The following is a 17275-nucleotide window of genomic DNA, read 5'->3' as shown; positions in this document are numbered from 1 at the left end:
TGCACTTCTAAATAGTAAAGTCATTGGGGTTGAGATTGTAAATGTTAATAGGAGGGCACTGCTCAGCTTCCTCCAGCAGAGCCACTGGTGGATTCCAACGAGGGGAGACACATGGCCTTTGGGTTAGCAGTTAAACTCACTGTGGAATACTTCATCAGAACTGCTTCCTCGTTTACTCCCTGCAGGCTGAGCTGATTGTGATTCATAGCAACACTTCGTCAGGCTTAGTAGGCTGCAAGTTACAAAAGGAAAAACTTCTCATCTTTCTTCCTCAGGGTCGCTGGAAGATTCAAACCATTGGAGACTTGCAGGCTTTGGGTAAGCAGGGTAAGCTTTTGGGTAAGCTATGGCCTGTATTGCTGAGGAGAAAAGACTCCAACCTATTTGGCTGCCTTTAAGCCATTACAAATTCTGTTTCCATTAAATACATTAATAGTAAACTTAGTGAATTAGGCTAAGACTAGAAACTCCCGGTTCACAAAGGTGACCTTATTTGACCTCGCTTCTCACAATGTAAAATTGTGAAAGCTTTTTTATAGAAAGACAGACATTAGTTACCCTGACTACATCAGGCTCAAAGTGGAGTCACTTATGTTAAGCCTTATGTTAGCATAGTGCCTGGCTGGCTGTCATCAAGACAGAATCTCAGAACCATCGCATAGCTGTGGTGCTGGAGAAGAGTACTGAATAACTTTAACTGCTAAAAGAACAAACAAGTCTTAGAGGAAGTGCAATCAAGGTGCTCCTTATAGGAAAGGATGGAGAAACTTCATCACCCATACATCTTGGGGTATGTTTTCAGGAGAGGCCAGTTATTGGGAAAGGTGGAAGGTCAGAGGAAGACCCCCAACAAGACGAACCAACACAGGGACAGGAACAATGGGCTCAAGCATATCAGAGGTTATGAGGATGGGGAGAACAGGACAAGGTTCATATCTTATGTTACAGCTTGCTAGGGGTCACTGGTGACTCTGTGATACCTAATAACAACAACAACAACGTTAGCAAGTTGAAACTCACCTACCTAAGACAAGATAACCAACTGAATGTCCCAAATATGAAAAGCAAAAACTAACTAAATAGAACTTGCCTTTTCCGTTTAACTGAGTTAAAAACATCCAGCTACCCAATCTGAAAACTGTCTAGTATCCCTTCTTTTATCCACCCACCTTTGGCTTGGTAGCATTGTTTTCTGTTTTCTAGGCCACCTGAGCTCTATGTTGTTGTTGTTGTTAAGTGTTGTCGAATTGTAGACGAATCATAGTGACCCTATAAACGAAAGTCCTGAACACTTGTGTAACTTTCATCATTTCTCCAGGTTCATAGGGTTTCTGGAGGCAAGCTGTTACAGAAGTGGATGCCACTCCTGCTTCCAAGCTTGTTCAATAGGGGAGCTCTACCAAACACTGTCCATCACAGGTAACCAGTCTCACATTTGACACATCAGTGTCACAGTGTTCAGCATCACAGCAACCACGAGTTAACCTCTGTACAGCGAATGGAAAGACCAGTGCTACACCACTTAGAAAATCCTCTTGCCTCTGAGTTTTTGAAATATTTTTGCTAGCATATGAAAAAGAAAAGAAGAAATGCAAGTTACTACTGTAGCTGAAGGGGGTTCTGGTGGCCTCGTCCATAGGAAGCTGCCCTGTTAACCCAGAGGCGGCCCCTGATCCACCAGTGGCTCTGCAGAAGACAGGTGGGCAATTTTCTTCAGTGTTATTCACAACTTCAGAAACCCGCTGGAAGGTCAGCTGTGTGAGTCTATTCTGACTTAAGGGCAATGAGTTTTGAGATTGTCTCTGAAGATCTGTACTAGTGCTTATAACCATTAAATTATGTTACTGGTAATTAAGTGCTGGGGCTTGTTTGATGTGATTCAATCAGATAACTAACCCCCTTATTTATATAAGGGTTCAACAATCATAAATGCTCTCTAGGGAATAAGGGTAACATTTTATTTTAATCACAATATTGCTAAATGTGGAATTTCTGTTTCATTTTCTATCTTTCTGCATCAATAGTCAAAGTCTAAGGCAACGAAGTGATCCTGCAGATGGATATGCTTGATTTGCTGAAAGCATGATTCATAATGAGAAGAAAATATGAGCACCCTAATAAAAAAAATCAGGATGAGACTTCAAGAAGATGGAATATTACGTGAATACTCTAAATTCATAATCTATTTTACTATCATAAGGCCTATGGTTTTATGGTGGCATGGGCTGAGTTTATGAAGGCAGCAAGATGACTAATGAAGAATATTCCTGGCTTTCCACTGGGAACTTTGGTTTGCTTCTAACCATTTAATTTCTCTTGCGTCTCTCTTTCAATTAACCTCCCTGTTTGTATTCAACAAGATGGCACATAATAAGGAGAAAAGGGGAAAAAAATTCTTGCTGATTTATGAGTATTCTTTCAGAAACTGGCTGCGTTTTCAGCCACACGCAAAAGTTGTTGGAATTGAGTGAACACGAACAGCAACACTAAGGGTCCCAAATGAGGGGAGGGGGAAGATTTCCTGGATTTTTTAATCATCGGCTCACAAAGACCTCTTTTAAAATGGTCCCCTTGGGTTTCCTTGTGGGCATAATCCACAGGTAGTAAGTAGGCAGAAGAAAAGCAATTGGATCTTTGTATGCCAAAATTTGGAGTAACAAGTTCTAATAGTACCAAAGAACAAAACAATGATTTAAAGGCTCTCTATACCTTTCAAAAGGTTTATTTCCAAGATCTGTTTTTAAATCCTGCTGGTTCTTTTATTTCCACATTGCTATGCCTGTAACAACACAAAATGCAACAATACAAAGTGGGACTGCTAACGTACTTCGTAAAGTCCTGTTTGTGCCCAACTGGCTGGGAAGTTGTTCAAGAACAACTTGGGTAACTACCAAGGTCAGGAGCACCATAATTTGGAGTAATTTGTTGACTGGCAAGTTAAATCTTTCAATGAACAGTTTCACAGTGTCTTTCCTGGTTTTATACATTGCATGTGTATATGGTTTTTTTTATTTCCTAGTATTCATAGAATGAAAGAGGTAACATTTTCCTCATAGCTAACATCAACTCACTTCTTTTAAGAAAGAGAATCATATAAACAGAAGTGTAACTAGAGGCACATTTGCCTGGCCCTATGTGGTACATAAACATGCTGGGATTTAGGAGCTGGAGATGTCTGGTTACAGGAGTAATACATTGACCTTTGCATGTTCACAGAAAGGTAGACACACTATGACTGTCAACTCTTTTCTGCTTAATATTGCAGTTACCATAAGCAACACTGCCAGCATCCTATGGTGCCTGCCTTAGAGTGGAGGAAGGGAAAGCCACAGCCAAACCTTGGGAATGAAGGGGTATTATGGGGTTTGTTGGGAAATCTTGGAATGAGGGAGAATGACAGGGTTTGAGAAAGCTCTCGTGGCAGTGTGGTGACTCTTTTCTCACATGTCTGCCCATTTCAGAACCCTGCTCACAAATGTTGAGCTGGACTGCAAACATATGTGTGGCTCATTTCTGTTCCCCTTCACTGATTCACAGCCCTTCTGCAAGTGGTGGTTTGACTTCAGTGATAAGTTTGCTTCCTCAGTTAACAGGCTCACCTTCAGCCAGTGAGAATGAAGACTGTGGGGCAGTAAGAGATAACTAACACAGCAGGTCTGCTTGCAGGGCTGGTCCTTGGCTGTGGTCTAGAAACCTGGCTATTCCCCACGCTGATAAGGTTATTTCACCCACAGGAAGCACTGAGCACCTGCTTTCTTGTCTAGGTCTTCAATTTCTGTAGTTGCAGCTGTAGTATCTTAAGTAGAGAAAGCCGACTTGTGCAGCCCCAATAAAGACCCGAGGCGCGCTAAGTCTCAAACCAGCTTCCCTGGGCAAAAACAATGCACACTTGTTGACACATTCGACTGCTGGAGGAAGGAGTACCCTCCACGTGACCTCTCCCAGTGGGAGACAAAGAATACAGGATTTTTGTGCTAGATTTTTCCAAGGTTCTAGCTGATGTATCTTTTCTCCTTTTCTGAGGACTGTAATAAAGTTGAGCTGGTCGTATAATGGCTCAGTGTCCCGCCAATTCTCTAAGTGAATCAGAAAACTGGGACCCTTGAAACACATGCCAATAAGATTAGAAAGAACCTGACTCGAAGTTCATAGACATACAATTGTGACAGTTTTAAGATATCTGTGATTTCAATTTCCCTAGACCAAATTTCTGGCTAAGCATTCTTGTAAGCAATAAAGTGTTTAATACTTTGATAGATCTACTGGGGAGGGGGGAGGGCATACTGACATTCATTCCACCCCAACAGCTTTATCACATTTTACTTGAAGGACATAAAACAAAGTAGAAAAATACCACCTCCAACCCCGAAGTGATGCTTTTTCAAATTAATACAGTGCAGGATCACTAAAGCATGACAGAAGGGTATTACTTATTTCTAAAAAATTGAATTAATATCTCAATATTAATTTAGTTTCAACTTCAGTGACACAAATGGTAAGAGAAGTAGACACTGAACACCTTGAAATTATAGTAACATATATGTTATCGATACCTTGTATCCTTGCTAAATATCACTAATGCACTAACATTTTGCCTTAAACACCTGCTTGTTTTATTTAACCCACAGAAATCTATGAATGTCATTATATATTAAAAGTGTTGAGGATATAAAAATTTGTTTAAGACTAGCTAGACCTGTATATTTTATAGCTTACTTTATTTCTCATAGTACTGAAAAAAAATAGTTACTTAAATAAAATCTCAATTTTCTTTTAGAGACTCAAACACATTTATAAATACTAAGAGTCAACAGAGGCCAATAAAATCACACATATGGAATTTTTCCAAGGCAAAAAGTTTGGCTGAGAAATTTTCTAAGCTAAAAAATCCAATGAAAATACAGAACACTCTTAGTGTAATCCATGAGTAAAAGTACTAGAAAATGAAAGTTCATTTAAAAATAAGACATGATATGGCCTGTGTTTATGTGAGCCATTTTTTGTGGCCATCACCACACTGAAATTTTTTTTTTACTGCTCATATCTTTGTGATGCCTGTATTTTTTTTTTAAAGGAACTGCCATTTAAAAATGACAACCTTCTTTAAAAAGTGATTTCCTAACAAAATGATTTGAAGAAATAAGCATTTTCCCCAGCTGAAAGAAATCTCAAACAATGTGCATGCTGCAGTTTTCCCAGGAGGGCGGCCAGGGAAGCGCGGGCGGGCCTACCGATGGTGCAGTGCTCTCCATTCCAGCCCTGGCTGCATTCGCACTTGCCGTCTTTGCAGGTCCCATGCTCGGCGCAGCGGGGGTGGCAGGCTCTCTGATTACACGCTGGGCCGGTCCAGCCTTCTTCACAGCGACAGCTCCCCCCCATGCAAACACCGTGCGAGCCACAGTCCACCGAACAGATTTCTGGATTGAAAAACAGGAGGATGCAGAGCGAGAGAAAAGAACAGGGCGAGTGAGAACTGGGATCGATTGGCAATGCGACATCGAAGGCTCTTATTTGTTAGGATGAAAACCAAAATCATACCAAGTCGAAGGATCTAGGCAAATTTCAGTATGGACTGGACCATGAAGAATTATAACTTTTATATTCAATATATTTTTATATGCCAACCTCATCATGCATATAATACAAAGGACAATTTTGCTATACAATTTCCTATGTTAATAAATATGCACAAAGACAAGTGTGTGTACATATTCATATATAAATGTATGTGTGTGTGTAAATCTATTTTTACTTCTGGAAAACGTTTTTGACCAATAAAAATACAGGCATACATACATAAATCAAGGTAATAAACAATTTTAACCTTCATTCATGTATCTAACAGGTCTTGAGTACACCCATATAGAAAAAAAAATTTAAAAGGGTTATTTATAACCCTATTGTTTAAATGTCTTCAATATTCAGAAACATTTAATAAAAAAATCTACTGAGTTTATGAGTATGCTTCTGACACAGAGGCATGCTGGTTAAACAAAATAAATTACTGTTTTCCCCGTTCAACAAATTTGTATGGTTACTTAGCTGAAGCAGAAAATAAGTTTTAAAATATATATAATTATTGACTTTGTCAAATATCAAAATAAGATTTTTTTGGCACCTAGTATTACTGAAAGGAACACAGGTGGCCAAAGTACTTAAAAAAAGAACTATATAATATTACCATTGTAGGTTTTCAAATAGCATTCAAATATAGGAGATCATTTTCATTTTATTTTCTTTTATTAGTTTTATTTGTTGGTAGGTGTTCATTCACACCCACAGTGAATAACCTTATATTTAACAGAACTATGAACAGTTTAAAAGCGAGAGAACTAGAGATAGAGAGGAAGAAGTAGGGAAAACAGAGGGCGGTAGGACAGGGGAAGAGAGGGTATAAAGAAGGAGTCTTGTTGGATAGTTTTAAGAACACAACAACATGTAAAAAAGTTTTATAGTTTCCTTTTCTAAGGCTGTAAAAGACACTGTATAGTTTTGGTTTTCTTATAAAAAGATAATAGCTCTGTAACAGAAACCAGAAATCACTTTTAACAACTAGAAAACAGACTGCATTTTCAGAAATTAAAGAAAACCCATCACACACACACACACACACACACACACACACACACACACACGCGTCATGTGCTCTGGCTTTCCCATTAATTGCCTAAATAACATTTCTCAGACGCCATAATTCCGTCTCATGTTTCTGCCAAACTTTAAACACCTTATCAAGTCACCATGAGTGTTGTAACACTTCTTATAAACAGCAGTCACAACTATTAACAGGAAGAAAGAGTCTGTGTTTTTTCCTGCCACATTTTTCATCTCTTTTGAATTAAATTTTTGATTAAGAGATCCAAGATGGTGTGATTAACTTCAGAGCAACATAACATCACCTCAGCTTGAGAAGAAAGAGGTTTCTTTCCGAGGCTCCCTTTTTATTCAATCTAATCAATTTTTCATTAGGGTAAAGGTGTTTATCAGCATTTAGCACACTCGCTTTAAGCAAGGTGCGTCAATCTTTGTAATGAACTTATTAATTAGAGTTAATTTAATTGAAGTGGAATTGAAGGGCTAATTAATGGACAAACTGCTGATAAAGATAGAGAAAAGCTCTGTGGCTTTCAAACCTATAAACTTTCTGATGGAAATAATTCATTTCTTCTTTTCTAGCAGCTTAAACAAATGTTTCTTCAGGTATAAAATCTTATTGAATTTAGGTATCTGAAGGTCATTTCCACAATAACAATACAGGCAAATGGTAAACCATTTTCCTTTAGGAGTAAATTAGGTAGAAATTCAGAATCATAGCACTAGTAAACTTGAGCAACAAATGCAAATTAACATAATAGTTTAGAACTTAAAAGGAAGAAGTTTACAACAACAGTTTTATTTGAGGCAAATAATCCCAAAATGTCACAGCATTGAACCTAAATGTACTTGAGATTTTCACTCTTACTCCTAGATACAATTTTCCGTCTCTCTGAAACTAACAGCAAAGTTTAGCAAACATTTTTCTGTACTTGATTGCTTTCCTCAACAGCACTGGATTGTATTCATTATTCAACATGTATACTGAAAGTTTAATATACATTAAGTTTCTGTTTTATATTGCAGATATAAGGATGGTATATAAGATACAAGGATATAAGAACATGATCTCTGTGCTGCTACAAAGTCATGTTGCATAGAGGTCAACTTGGACTTTCAATTAGCATGGGAAAAACCAACAAAGCCAACAGGGTACATACATAAAATAATGATATATTAATGTGGCAGCAAATGTGATGAACATTTACCCATAACATTTACATTGCAATTCATAGCAATACCATTTTATAAAGGAAACTAACAAGTGCCAGCTATCTTTCATAAAAAAATTCAGGTGATGCACTATAAAAACTTCATTTAAAACATAAGGGGACTATTTTGCTTTTATCTCTTCTACTTGGATACTTTTGGGTAGTAAAACAGAATGACAATATGTCAAGCAAGCATTATTTATGTATAGTAATGTTATTCTTATTTTACTGATGGAGATAGAAAAGAGTAAGATAGAATGTAGCTTCACTATTATAGTTACAATGCTGTTTTTTTTTTCAGATCTCACTATTTCAAATATTGGAAATAGCAATAAACATAAACCTGTATTAGTAAGTGGCTATCTTCATCCTTGAAGTTATCAAATGTATTTCTAACATTAGAGGACAAGTTCATAGATCATTTAAAACCATGTAATGGACTCATGCAACAATGGCTGGCTGGTGTGGATTCCCTAAAACTACTTAGACATGCAAAATTCTTTACAACACAGCTCAAAGAAAGGTTGTCATTATTACTTATACTGTACAAGCTAATTTTCTAACCAAAGTTTCTTGTTCTATAAGCTATACTAATATTTTTACAAAAGAGGTAAATAAATTATTGCAAAACTTGACTGTGCTCTTATAAGGCCAAAAGATAAAGAGTTATTGTTGTTGTGTAATACTGAGTCAGAACCAACCCATACCAGAGGCAGTAAATCCCACAGTAGAATACTGTCCATCTTTCTTCAGAGGAGCAGCTGGTAGATTTGAATTACATACCTTTAGGTTGGCACTTCAAGCTCTAGGGACCTAGTGGTAAACAACTGCACTTTTAATATGAAGGTCCACAGTTTGAATCCACCAGCTGCTCTGCAGAAAAAAGTCTTCTACCATAGGATTTACTGCCTCTGAAAAACCTGCTGGAGGGTCAGGCATGGGTCAGTTTCGTTAAAGATACATAACAATAACAACATACGCCACCAGTGCTCTCTAAAGATGAGGGTAGAAGAAAAAAATAGGATGAAGGAAAAAGAATTAAAGAATGAAGGAGAGGAGGAAAGGAATGGGGGTAAGAAAACATGGAAGATTCCTTTTTAGGATATTTACTAGAAGGTTCAACAGAAGCACTTATCAGTATGATAAATTAGCCTATACAAAACTTTGTGTAGTTTTGGCTTTCACTATACCAGGTAAAGCAGGAGAGAAATGTGGTGCTGATATTGACTCATAGGTAGTAGGGTATCACCCAGGAGTCTTAGAATGCCCAAGAGTAATTTGTAAAAATTACTAGTTTTTTATTTCCTCCCACTGAAGATTAGATTGTAAACTGATTACCCAGCAAGACTTCAGCTTGTTTTATATCCCTTAAAAACAAACCCCTTAACCTTACTGCTATCGGGTCTGTCCTGATGCATGGGACCGTCCCCTGGGCTTCCCGAGTCTGTAAGTCTATATGGGAGGGGACTGCTCATCTTCCTCTTTGGGAGCCTGTGGTGAATGAGTCGCTGGAGATTTAAGGCCCTCGGGCTTGTGTTGCCACTCATGATGGACTATGCCAGCAGAATAGGTCTTAACAGGTCAAAGGGTTGGTGTTTCTTGTTGCACATTTGAAACATGTTGCAGTCAGGACATGTTCCCTAAAGGGATAGATACTAATCACTATCCGAGGGAATGAGACTGTATGGTAAGAAGTTTTCTTTTGTTATCTTAACGAGGCACTCTAGCATAAAACTGTAAATGAAACCACCCCCGCCCCCCAAACTCATTGTCCATTCTGATCCTACAGGACAGAGTAGAACTGTATCGAGTGTTTTTTTAAGGCTTTATGAGGCTTAAGGAGTTCTGGTGGAATAGTGTGTTATGTGTGACAGTGCTAACCAAGCTAGAGGTCAGTGGTTTGAATCCAGCAGCTGGACCATTTGAGGAGGATGGACAACCTCCTTCTACAAAGATTTATATGCTTGGAAACATGATACAGAGTGACTAGGACTCAGAATCTATGTTTCTACAGTTGAATGGAATAGTAATGGAAGCATTCTGCTTTCTATGACAGGCTGGTGAGTTGAGACTGATGATGACTTTGCAGTTAGCAGCCAAATGCTTAATCACTGGGCAGCAGCTCTTCTTTCAAGGATCACTGTGATGAGTGGGTTCAGACTCTTCGCTGACCATGAGGTTTCCGAGGCTGTAAACTGTAACATGAAGAGACTGCCTATCTTTACCTTGAGAAGCAGCTAGCAAATTCAAACGGTCAGAGAGGCATGGCTTTTGGGTTAGCAGCACTACTTGGTAGAGACTAAACTACCAGCTCCCTTTCTGAAGGACTAGTGGTAACAAGCTGCGCTGCAATCTCAAAGGCAAGAAGTTTGAATCCACCAGCTGTGCTGTAGAAGAAGGAAGGGCAATCTCCTCCTGTGTGATTCACTGCCTCTGAATTTCAGCTGCGGAGGGTCAGCTCTGGGTTGGTTCTAACTTGATGGCACACAACAACAACAACAACAGCAACAAGCCACCAGGTCCTATTCCATAAGAAGGTAGGCTCTAACCTAATCCCTTGAGTGCTGTCTTAGAAAAAGGAGACTGTTAATATATAGGGCTAAGTCACCATATGAGACTATGTCTACAAGGCAAGGAACTGAAATTACTGGAGCAGCCAGCTAAAAGAGACAAGGAATGATCTTCAACAACAGAGAGTAACTTGCCAATGCCCAAAATTCTTAATCTTAATCTCTACCACTGAATGACAATAAATTCTACTCTATAGTCACCTGTCATATTTTTGTTATTGCAGCCCTAAGTAACAGAGAACTATAGCAAATGAATTCTATATGGAAGCTCTGTGATGAAGAACTAAGTACAATAAACTATACTTAGTTTTTAAATAGTATAACTACTATTATCACCACCAGCGTTATCTATAACTAATAATTCTTTTGGAGGTTTTTTCCTACAAGAGATACATTGTTGTAAATGCTTTTTACATTTTATTAATTTAATCTTTAGAACAGTTTATAACTCAGTACCATTTTACAGGTAAAGAAAGTGAGGCACAGAGAAGTTACATGGTTTGCCCAACACCATATAGCAAATGACTGGCCAGCCTAAAACTTGAACCTAGGGAGTCCAGCTCCAGAGTCAAGTTTTTAACCTCTTACTTTAAACAGGGTTTCAGATGACAATCGGGGTGGAAAGGACAAGTGCATTGCAACTAAGCTTCATGCAGAATATATTTAAGTTCAGGAAACATCACAAATATGTCTGTTCTTGTTCTTTCTCCCTTCCTTCCTTTTTCTTTTCATTCTCCTTTCTATTATTTATCTTTGCTTAGTTTCAGTGTCTGGAACAAAATCCATCATCTTCTCTGTCATTGTCACTCATCTTCTCTTTACTTCCTCCCACCCGCAGCCTGCTACTCAATCAGCCTCACCATTGCCGAAGGTGCTTGCTTCCCTCAGAGGCACAGACAGTAACTCCAACCTCCCTTATCACAGACTTTTAGGTCCTCTTGTCGACTCATCATCTTCCCCCAACCGCCTCCTTAGATTGTTCTGTCTATTTTTTTTGTCCTTTAAAATGATCCTCAGATTTATCCGTTTCCCTTCAACTGACTCCAGACTAATTCGAGCTCTCATCACTTCTCATTTATAGGCCTAGAAAAGCCCTCTAACTTGTCTTCCAGCCTTCAACGTCTCTCTATTTATGTTCACCGACAAATAATCTAGAGTTTACTTCTCTGGGAACACTACTTTCATCATGTCATCGACTATGTGCTCATTATTAGTGAATTCTCCATTGTCTAAAACATCATTTCTAAACTACACCATCTGTTACTGGTGGGTCCGATACAATTTTTCACCTCTCAACACTCTTAACTTTTTTCACTGCCCCATATTAGTGACAGAATTTAACAACTGTGCTTTCTATTAGAATAAAAATATTAATAACTATGTAAGAGTCTACGGTGTGCCGGACACAGGCCATGGCCTTTGCAATCACTTGCTATGTGTCAGAGAGCTAGACAAAGACTAAGGAGGATAGAAGGAGCATTGAATATACCATGGACTGCTAAAAAAACAAACAGGTTCATCCTAGGAGGGTTAAGCCAGCCTGCTCCTTGGAGGCAAGGATTCTGAAGCATACTTTGGACATGTTGCAAGGAGGGACTAGTCCTTGAAGAAGGACATCATGCTTGAGAGGGGGAGGAACAGCACAGGAGAGAAAGACTGATTCAGTGACTGGGGTAATGGGGGTAGGCATGTTTGAGACAATGAGATTGGCACAGGACAGAGCAGGGTTTAGGGCTGTTGTACATAGGGTCACTTGATTCAGTGACTGGGGTACTGGGGGTGGATGTGTTTGAGACAGTGAGATTGGCACAGGACAGAGCAGGGTTTAGGGCTGTTGTAGGGTCATTATGAGTCGCAGGTGACTTGATGGCACAAAACAACAAGAAGATATATTATGAGTCACACATTCTACAGTTTATATGCATTAATTAAAATAATTATTACAGTACCTCTGTGAAGAATTCCCTATGATTAAATCCACTTTAGGGATTAGTAAATGAAGGCATACTGCAAGTAATTTGTCTAATGTTGCATACTGTGTTTTAATGCAAATAACACATGCTATAAATTGTTTTCAACCATGCCCTCCTTCTGTGAGATATTTTCATAAGTGTGTTATACTAATTTATTTTGTAGCAAGAGGTTAAAATAATCAACACAGTGTCTTTAAATAAATACCTGACAGAAAGTGAAGTTGGAAAAAAAGTGTGCTACTTATGATGGGTAGCCAGTTAAATGGTGAAGCTTGAATGTGGAGCCATACAATTAGATTTCAAGGAGCCCTGGTGGTGTTCTTCCAATTGAAAGGTTAGTGGAAAAGGTGCGATAGTCTCCTCCCTAAAAGATTTACAGCCTTGGAAACCAATAGACGACTGAAAATTGGAATTAATTCAACAGCAGGGGGTTTAATTTGATTTCAGTGTCCATGCTCTCTAATACTCTTTCTCTAGACAGAAAATATTCCTTCCACAACCTGCCATGTTTAAATGAATGCAAGAAATGATAGGAAAGGATTCCTAGAAAACTCTCATCATTCAGCATATCAGTACATGCAACATGCAAATGCAACATTAAACTGTAAATTATTTATCTTACCTCCACAATTATGTTATACTTGTCTAGAGTAGAAAAGTATCTTTACAAATTGTGTTATATTTTAGTGGGGCATGGATAACAAATAAAATTAAAAATAAAAGGAGTATCAACTTGAAAAACAGCACTATGTATATCTGTGTGAAACATTTTGCTTCAGTTATCTAAGTACTGCATGTATATGTACTTCAAAGAATTTGAAAGCCACTGTTATAGAAGGTCCCACAGGCCTTATCACGACAATGTGCATACAGTAGGTACCAAAACATAGTGGTTGGTGCAAATTACTACCTGCCATATCTAATATGTTATTATGATTTAAAAAAGCCAGTATAGAAACTTTACACACATCATAACATGCCAATATGTGTGTGTATTTTTTATTGAAATCCCATTTTAGTCTTTTATGTTGTCACATAATTTCTTTGAGGTTTCTGTTAATAAGTAATGTGCGGAAATTCTTTAGCTGTACGTGGGTCTAATGGGAGGTCAGTCTGAATTCATAGGCCCCTAAAGGGGCCTTCGTGGCATAGGGTTGTAATAGAGTGAGGTTGTAATCAAAAAGTCTAAGCTCAGATCTGAGGGAGAAAAACGGAGCAATCTACTTCTGTACAGATTTATAATCATGGAAACTCGATGAGGTAGTTCTCCTCTGTGATGTTGGGTCATTATGACTAGGAATGGACTCCATGGCAGTGGGGCACCAGTGAAAGACTAGTCTTTCCAACTACATAAATGAAGACTGTAAGGACAAAATGTCATGCCTTTTCCTTTCCATGTTATTCAACTGAATTGCAATACCATTGATACTCACTTTGATAACAATTTTTTATAATCTGTATGAAATATAACACTTAAGCATGAGACTATGTCCGTCTCTATTCGACGGCACTTAACAACAATAACAACTATGTAAACAGAGTAGTAAGCAAACAAATTATCTTATTATTGCACTTATTAACCTCACCATTTGAGCAGTCTGGGCCAGTCCAATTTGGGTCGCACGTACAGGAGCCACTTTCCTGATGATAGGTGCCGTGACCAGAGCACTGGTCTGGGCACATGGTCTTGAGAATTTCACAATTGCTACCACCCCATCCTGGATTACAGTGACACTCCCCATGGATACACACACCATGATTGGAACATCCAGGGTCGAGACAGTCAGCTGGAATGATGAAAAGAGACAATGCTGTGATTAAATCCAGAAGATAGCACAGCATATGTACAATAAAAAACCCAACACCTCAGTCTAATCCATATGGCTGTTTCAGATAATCAATATTTACCGTTAGTTTCAAGACCTCCTTTCTGAAAATGCAAAGATTTTTTGCACTGCAGTATTAGAAACTGGCTCAATGTCATTTAGGTAATTTAGACCCTTGCAAGGAATTGTAATTTTCACGAATTACACACATATGCACTTGAGGTTTCAGACTATTGCTTGCTGTTCTGCCTAATCAGATTGTAATAAGTATTGGCTTCCCTATTACAATCTCTACCAGATGACCTAACCCAGAACCACTGAGTACTGACAGCTGTATGGGCCCCTCCAACTGTTTGAGAAATAAATGAGTTGCATACTCTCTATCCTTCTTAATTCAGTTTAATGTGCTTTAGATGACGAGATTTAATTTAGCAATTTGACTCAATAAAACTTTACACTTGTAGGGTCAATGGCCTGAAAATTTAATTCCAGAGACTTAATTGCATTACTTTGTGTGTGGAGATCAATAAAATCAATTTGATTGAAGAAAGGAAATGGTGCTTTTTCCGCTTTTTGAAAAAAACAAGTCAACTGCACTTTACAGTATAGCATCTTGGGTGTATTCTGGAAAAAACGATTTTGCACTTTTTTCTCACTATTATATTCTGTAGTCTCTCTGAAGATGCAAGAATGCTGGATTCAGAAGCACTTTAAAAGGTGAAAAACCAAAAAAATATAAACAATAGTGTTAATTTTAAAGAACAATGTTTATTTAGGGTTTTTAGGATATTAAAAAAAACTTGTTCACACTACTGAAAAAAGAGCACAAGGGACTCTTTGTTTTTGTTCTTTTTATTAGTTAAAATGTTAATAAAATAATGAATTAATAAACATGGAGATCAATGCTCCTTCTATAAGGAGGTATATAACAAGTGATTCACCTACCAACTAAAGATTACAGATATAATCCGTTTCTTTATGAAGATTACAATAGACTTCTGTAAATATTGGCGTGTTTACCTTCTTCACAATTTTCTCCTTTGTATCCTGAGTTGCAAGCACAAGAGCCCATGATGCAAATCCCACGACCCCCACACTGAGGGTCAATACACTGGGTCGTCGGCACGTCACACTCAGTGCCCTTCCAGCCGCTGAAACAGAGGCAGCGCCCCTTGGAGTACTGCCCATTGCCGCTACACAAGACTGGACAGGCTGCTGTGAAATAAAACACGACATAAGAATTAACAGCCACATTTTCAATCACACTTCCCAAAGAAAAGACACCTCTTCGGAACAAGGTGGATGCCAGTTTTTGTACCCCCTCCCCTTCTTTCCTGTCTTGATAGTTTGCTGAATTACTTGTGTTTCTACAGCTTATTTATATTGGCTTAAGAAAAGAATCTAACCCTCATACCTCTTGAACAATCCGGACCCAGAAATCCTGGAAAACAATGGCAAGTTCCAGAAACACATTCTCCGTTTCCATGGCAATTTCGGGGACATTCCACCACAGACTCTGAAGAAAAGAGAAAAGAAGGGACACTTGTTGTATAGCCTGCTTCTCACCACAATTGAAGTTAAACTGTGTCACTTTGATCATTTCAGCTGTGTGCTGAAAGAAGCATGGATGACCAGGCCCATAACCCCAAACAGGACTCATTTGGGCTGGATTACCAGGATGGTAAATGCAGATGCTTTGAAGAGCACTCCCCTCCCCCTAAAGTATAGCCTAATGCTTTCTTCTCCCAGAACTTCACAGTTTGTCACATGTTTACATGTAAACAATTCAAAATATTTCTCACATTTTTACTTCAGGCTTTGCCACCTCAGTAATCTCTGAAAATTGGCAAAAACATTTGGTTTTTATTCAACACAGTGTCTAGTGGGCGGCCTGGAGAAAGATGCTTTGAAGTGGGTCCTTACCTATAACAATGGTATTGAAAGACACTTGCTCTGCATTTTTCCCGTCGTTATAAAAAGCCAGGTGCCAGATTCCAGAATCCAGGTACTGGATAAAGCCAGCCTCGTGGAGACTGATGGATCTTGCCTGCCGCCCTGCTCTTTCGGACTCAAGTAGGTTCCTCTGCTCTCTTGCAATCAGCCTGCTGCCATCAAGGAGTTCCACAAAGTCGTACTGCAGGGACAAGTCAGACCTTAGTGCTCACAAATACCATGGAGTCGCTTCTCATTTTTCACCCATTCACGCTTTTCTCTCTTTTCTTACTCAACCCAGTATCATTTCCCCCACCATTCCACCGTCTATAATAGCTAAACAACAGAGATAAAAATGCTAGAAAGGTGTACTCTTTAAAAATACATATAGTTATCTACCTATCATCTATTTTTTATTTGCAAAAAAATAAACTCTTACTATATAGTTATCTACCTATCATCTATTTTTTATTTGCAAAAAAATAAACTCTTACTACTCATGTCTGTTAACCCTCCAAGATTAATTCTTTCTGCGTGTAAACTGTTTCTTAGGTTTTTTCATATGAGTGGTCTTACACATATTTTTGTAACTTATGTCACTTAGCATCATTTGTTCACATTTCTTTCATGCTGGACAGTATTTTGCTCATTCTTGATTGATTTCTTTTGAGGCTAAATATTTTACAATTTATGGTGATTTTATAGTTTCAGGGTTACTCTGAGGCCCTAGATCCATTTTGAGTTAGTTATTGCATATGGGGTCTTGCTTCAGAGTTTTCTGTAGGACAGCCAATTTTATCAGCACCATTTGTTAAAGAGGCTATCTTTTCCCCCATTAATAGATTTAATCTCTTTGTCAAAAATCCATGTTCCATAGGCAGATAGAGTGATTTCCAGATCCTCAAATTTATTCCATTGGTCTACATATCAACATACCCTTTGGATTACCGTGGCTGTGTGGTAGGTTTTGAGATAAAACTTAAGGCCTCTTTTATCTTAAGCAGTGCTTTGTTTCTCAATGTTAAAGGAACTGCCTGACTGACAGGGCCCTATGGTAGAAGTGCTGAATCCATAGCATTTACAGGAATGATGAAAAAGGATTTTAATTGCAGTACCGTTTTATTTAAGCCTCACAGACTGCCCCTCCCATCCCCTTACTGGGTAATAAT

At 38.4% G+C, this 17275-nt stretch overlaps 1 protein-coding gene across 1 annotated transcript in view; it reads right to left on the bottom strand.

Moving 5' to 3' along the window:
* TENM3 (teneurin transmembrane protein 3) overlaps positions 1 to 17275 on the bottom strand; it is a 674684-nt gene that overhangs the window by 153367 nt on the left and 504042 nt on the right. Inside the window, exons 7-11 of the mRNA XM_006882227.1 lie at positions 16098 to 16308; positions 15589 to 15690; positions 15195 to 15389; positions 13935 to 14135; positions 5232 to 5417 (exon numbers count right to left, since the gene is read on the bottom strand). Coding sequence (XP_006882289.1) covers positions 5232 to 5417; positions 13935 to 14135; positions 15195 to 15389; positions 15589 to 15690; positions 16098 to 16308 — 895 coding nt within the window. The remainder of the gene's footprint in view (positions 1 to 5231; positions 5418 to 13934; positions 14136 to 15194; positions 15390 to 15588; positions 15691 to 16097; positions 16309 to 17275) is intronic.

Source organism: Elephantulus edwardii, unplaced genomic scaffold, assembly GCF_000299155.1.
Source record: "Elephantulus edwardii isolate Elephantulus edwardi_28Jun2011 unplaced genomic scaffold, EleEdw1.0 scaffold00018, whole genome shotgun sequence".
In the NCBI taxonomy this organism is placed as follows: Eukaryota; Metazoa; Chordata; class Mammalia; order Macroscelidea; family Macroscelididae; genus Elephantulus; species Elephantulus edwardii.
The sequence above is the reverse complement of the archived record's forward strand: the minus strand, read 5'-3'. Positions and strand labels throughout refer to the sequence as shown.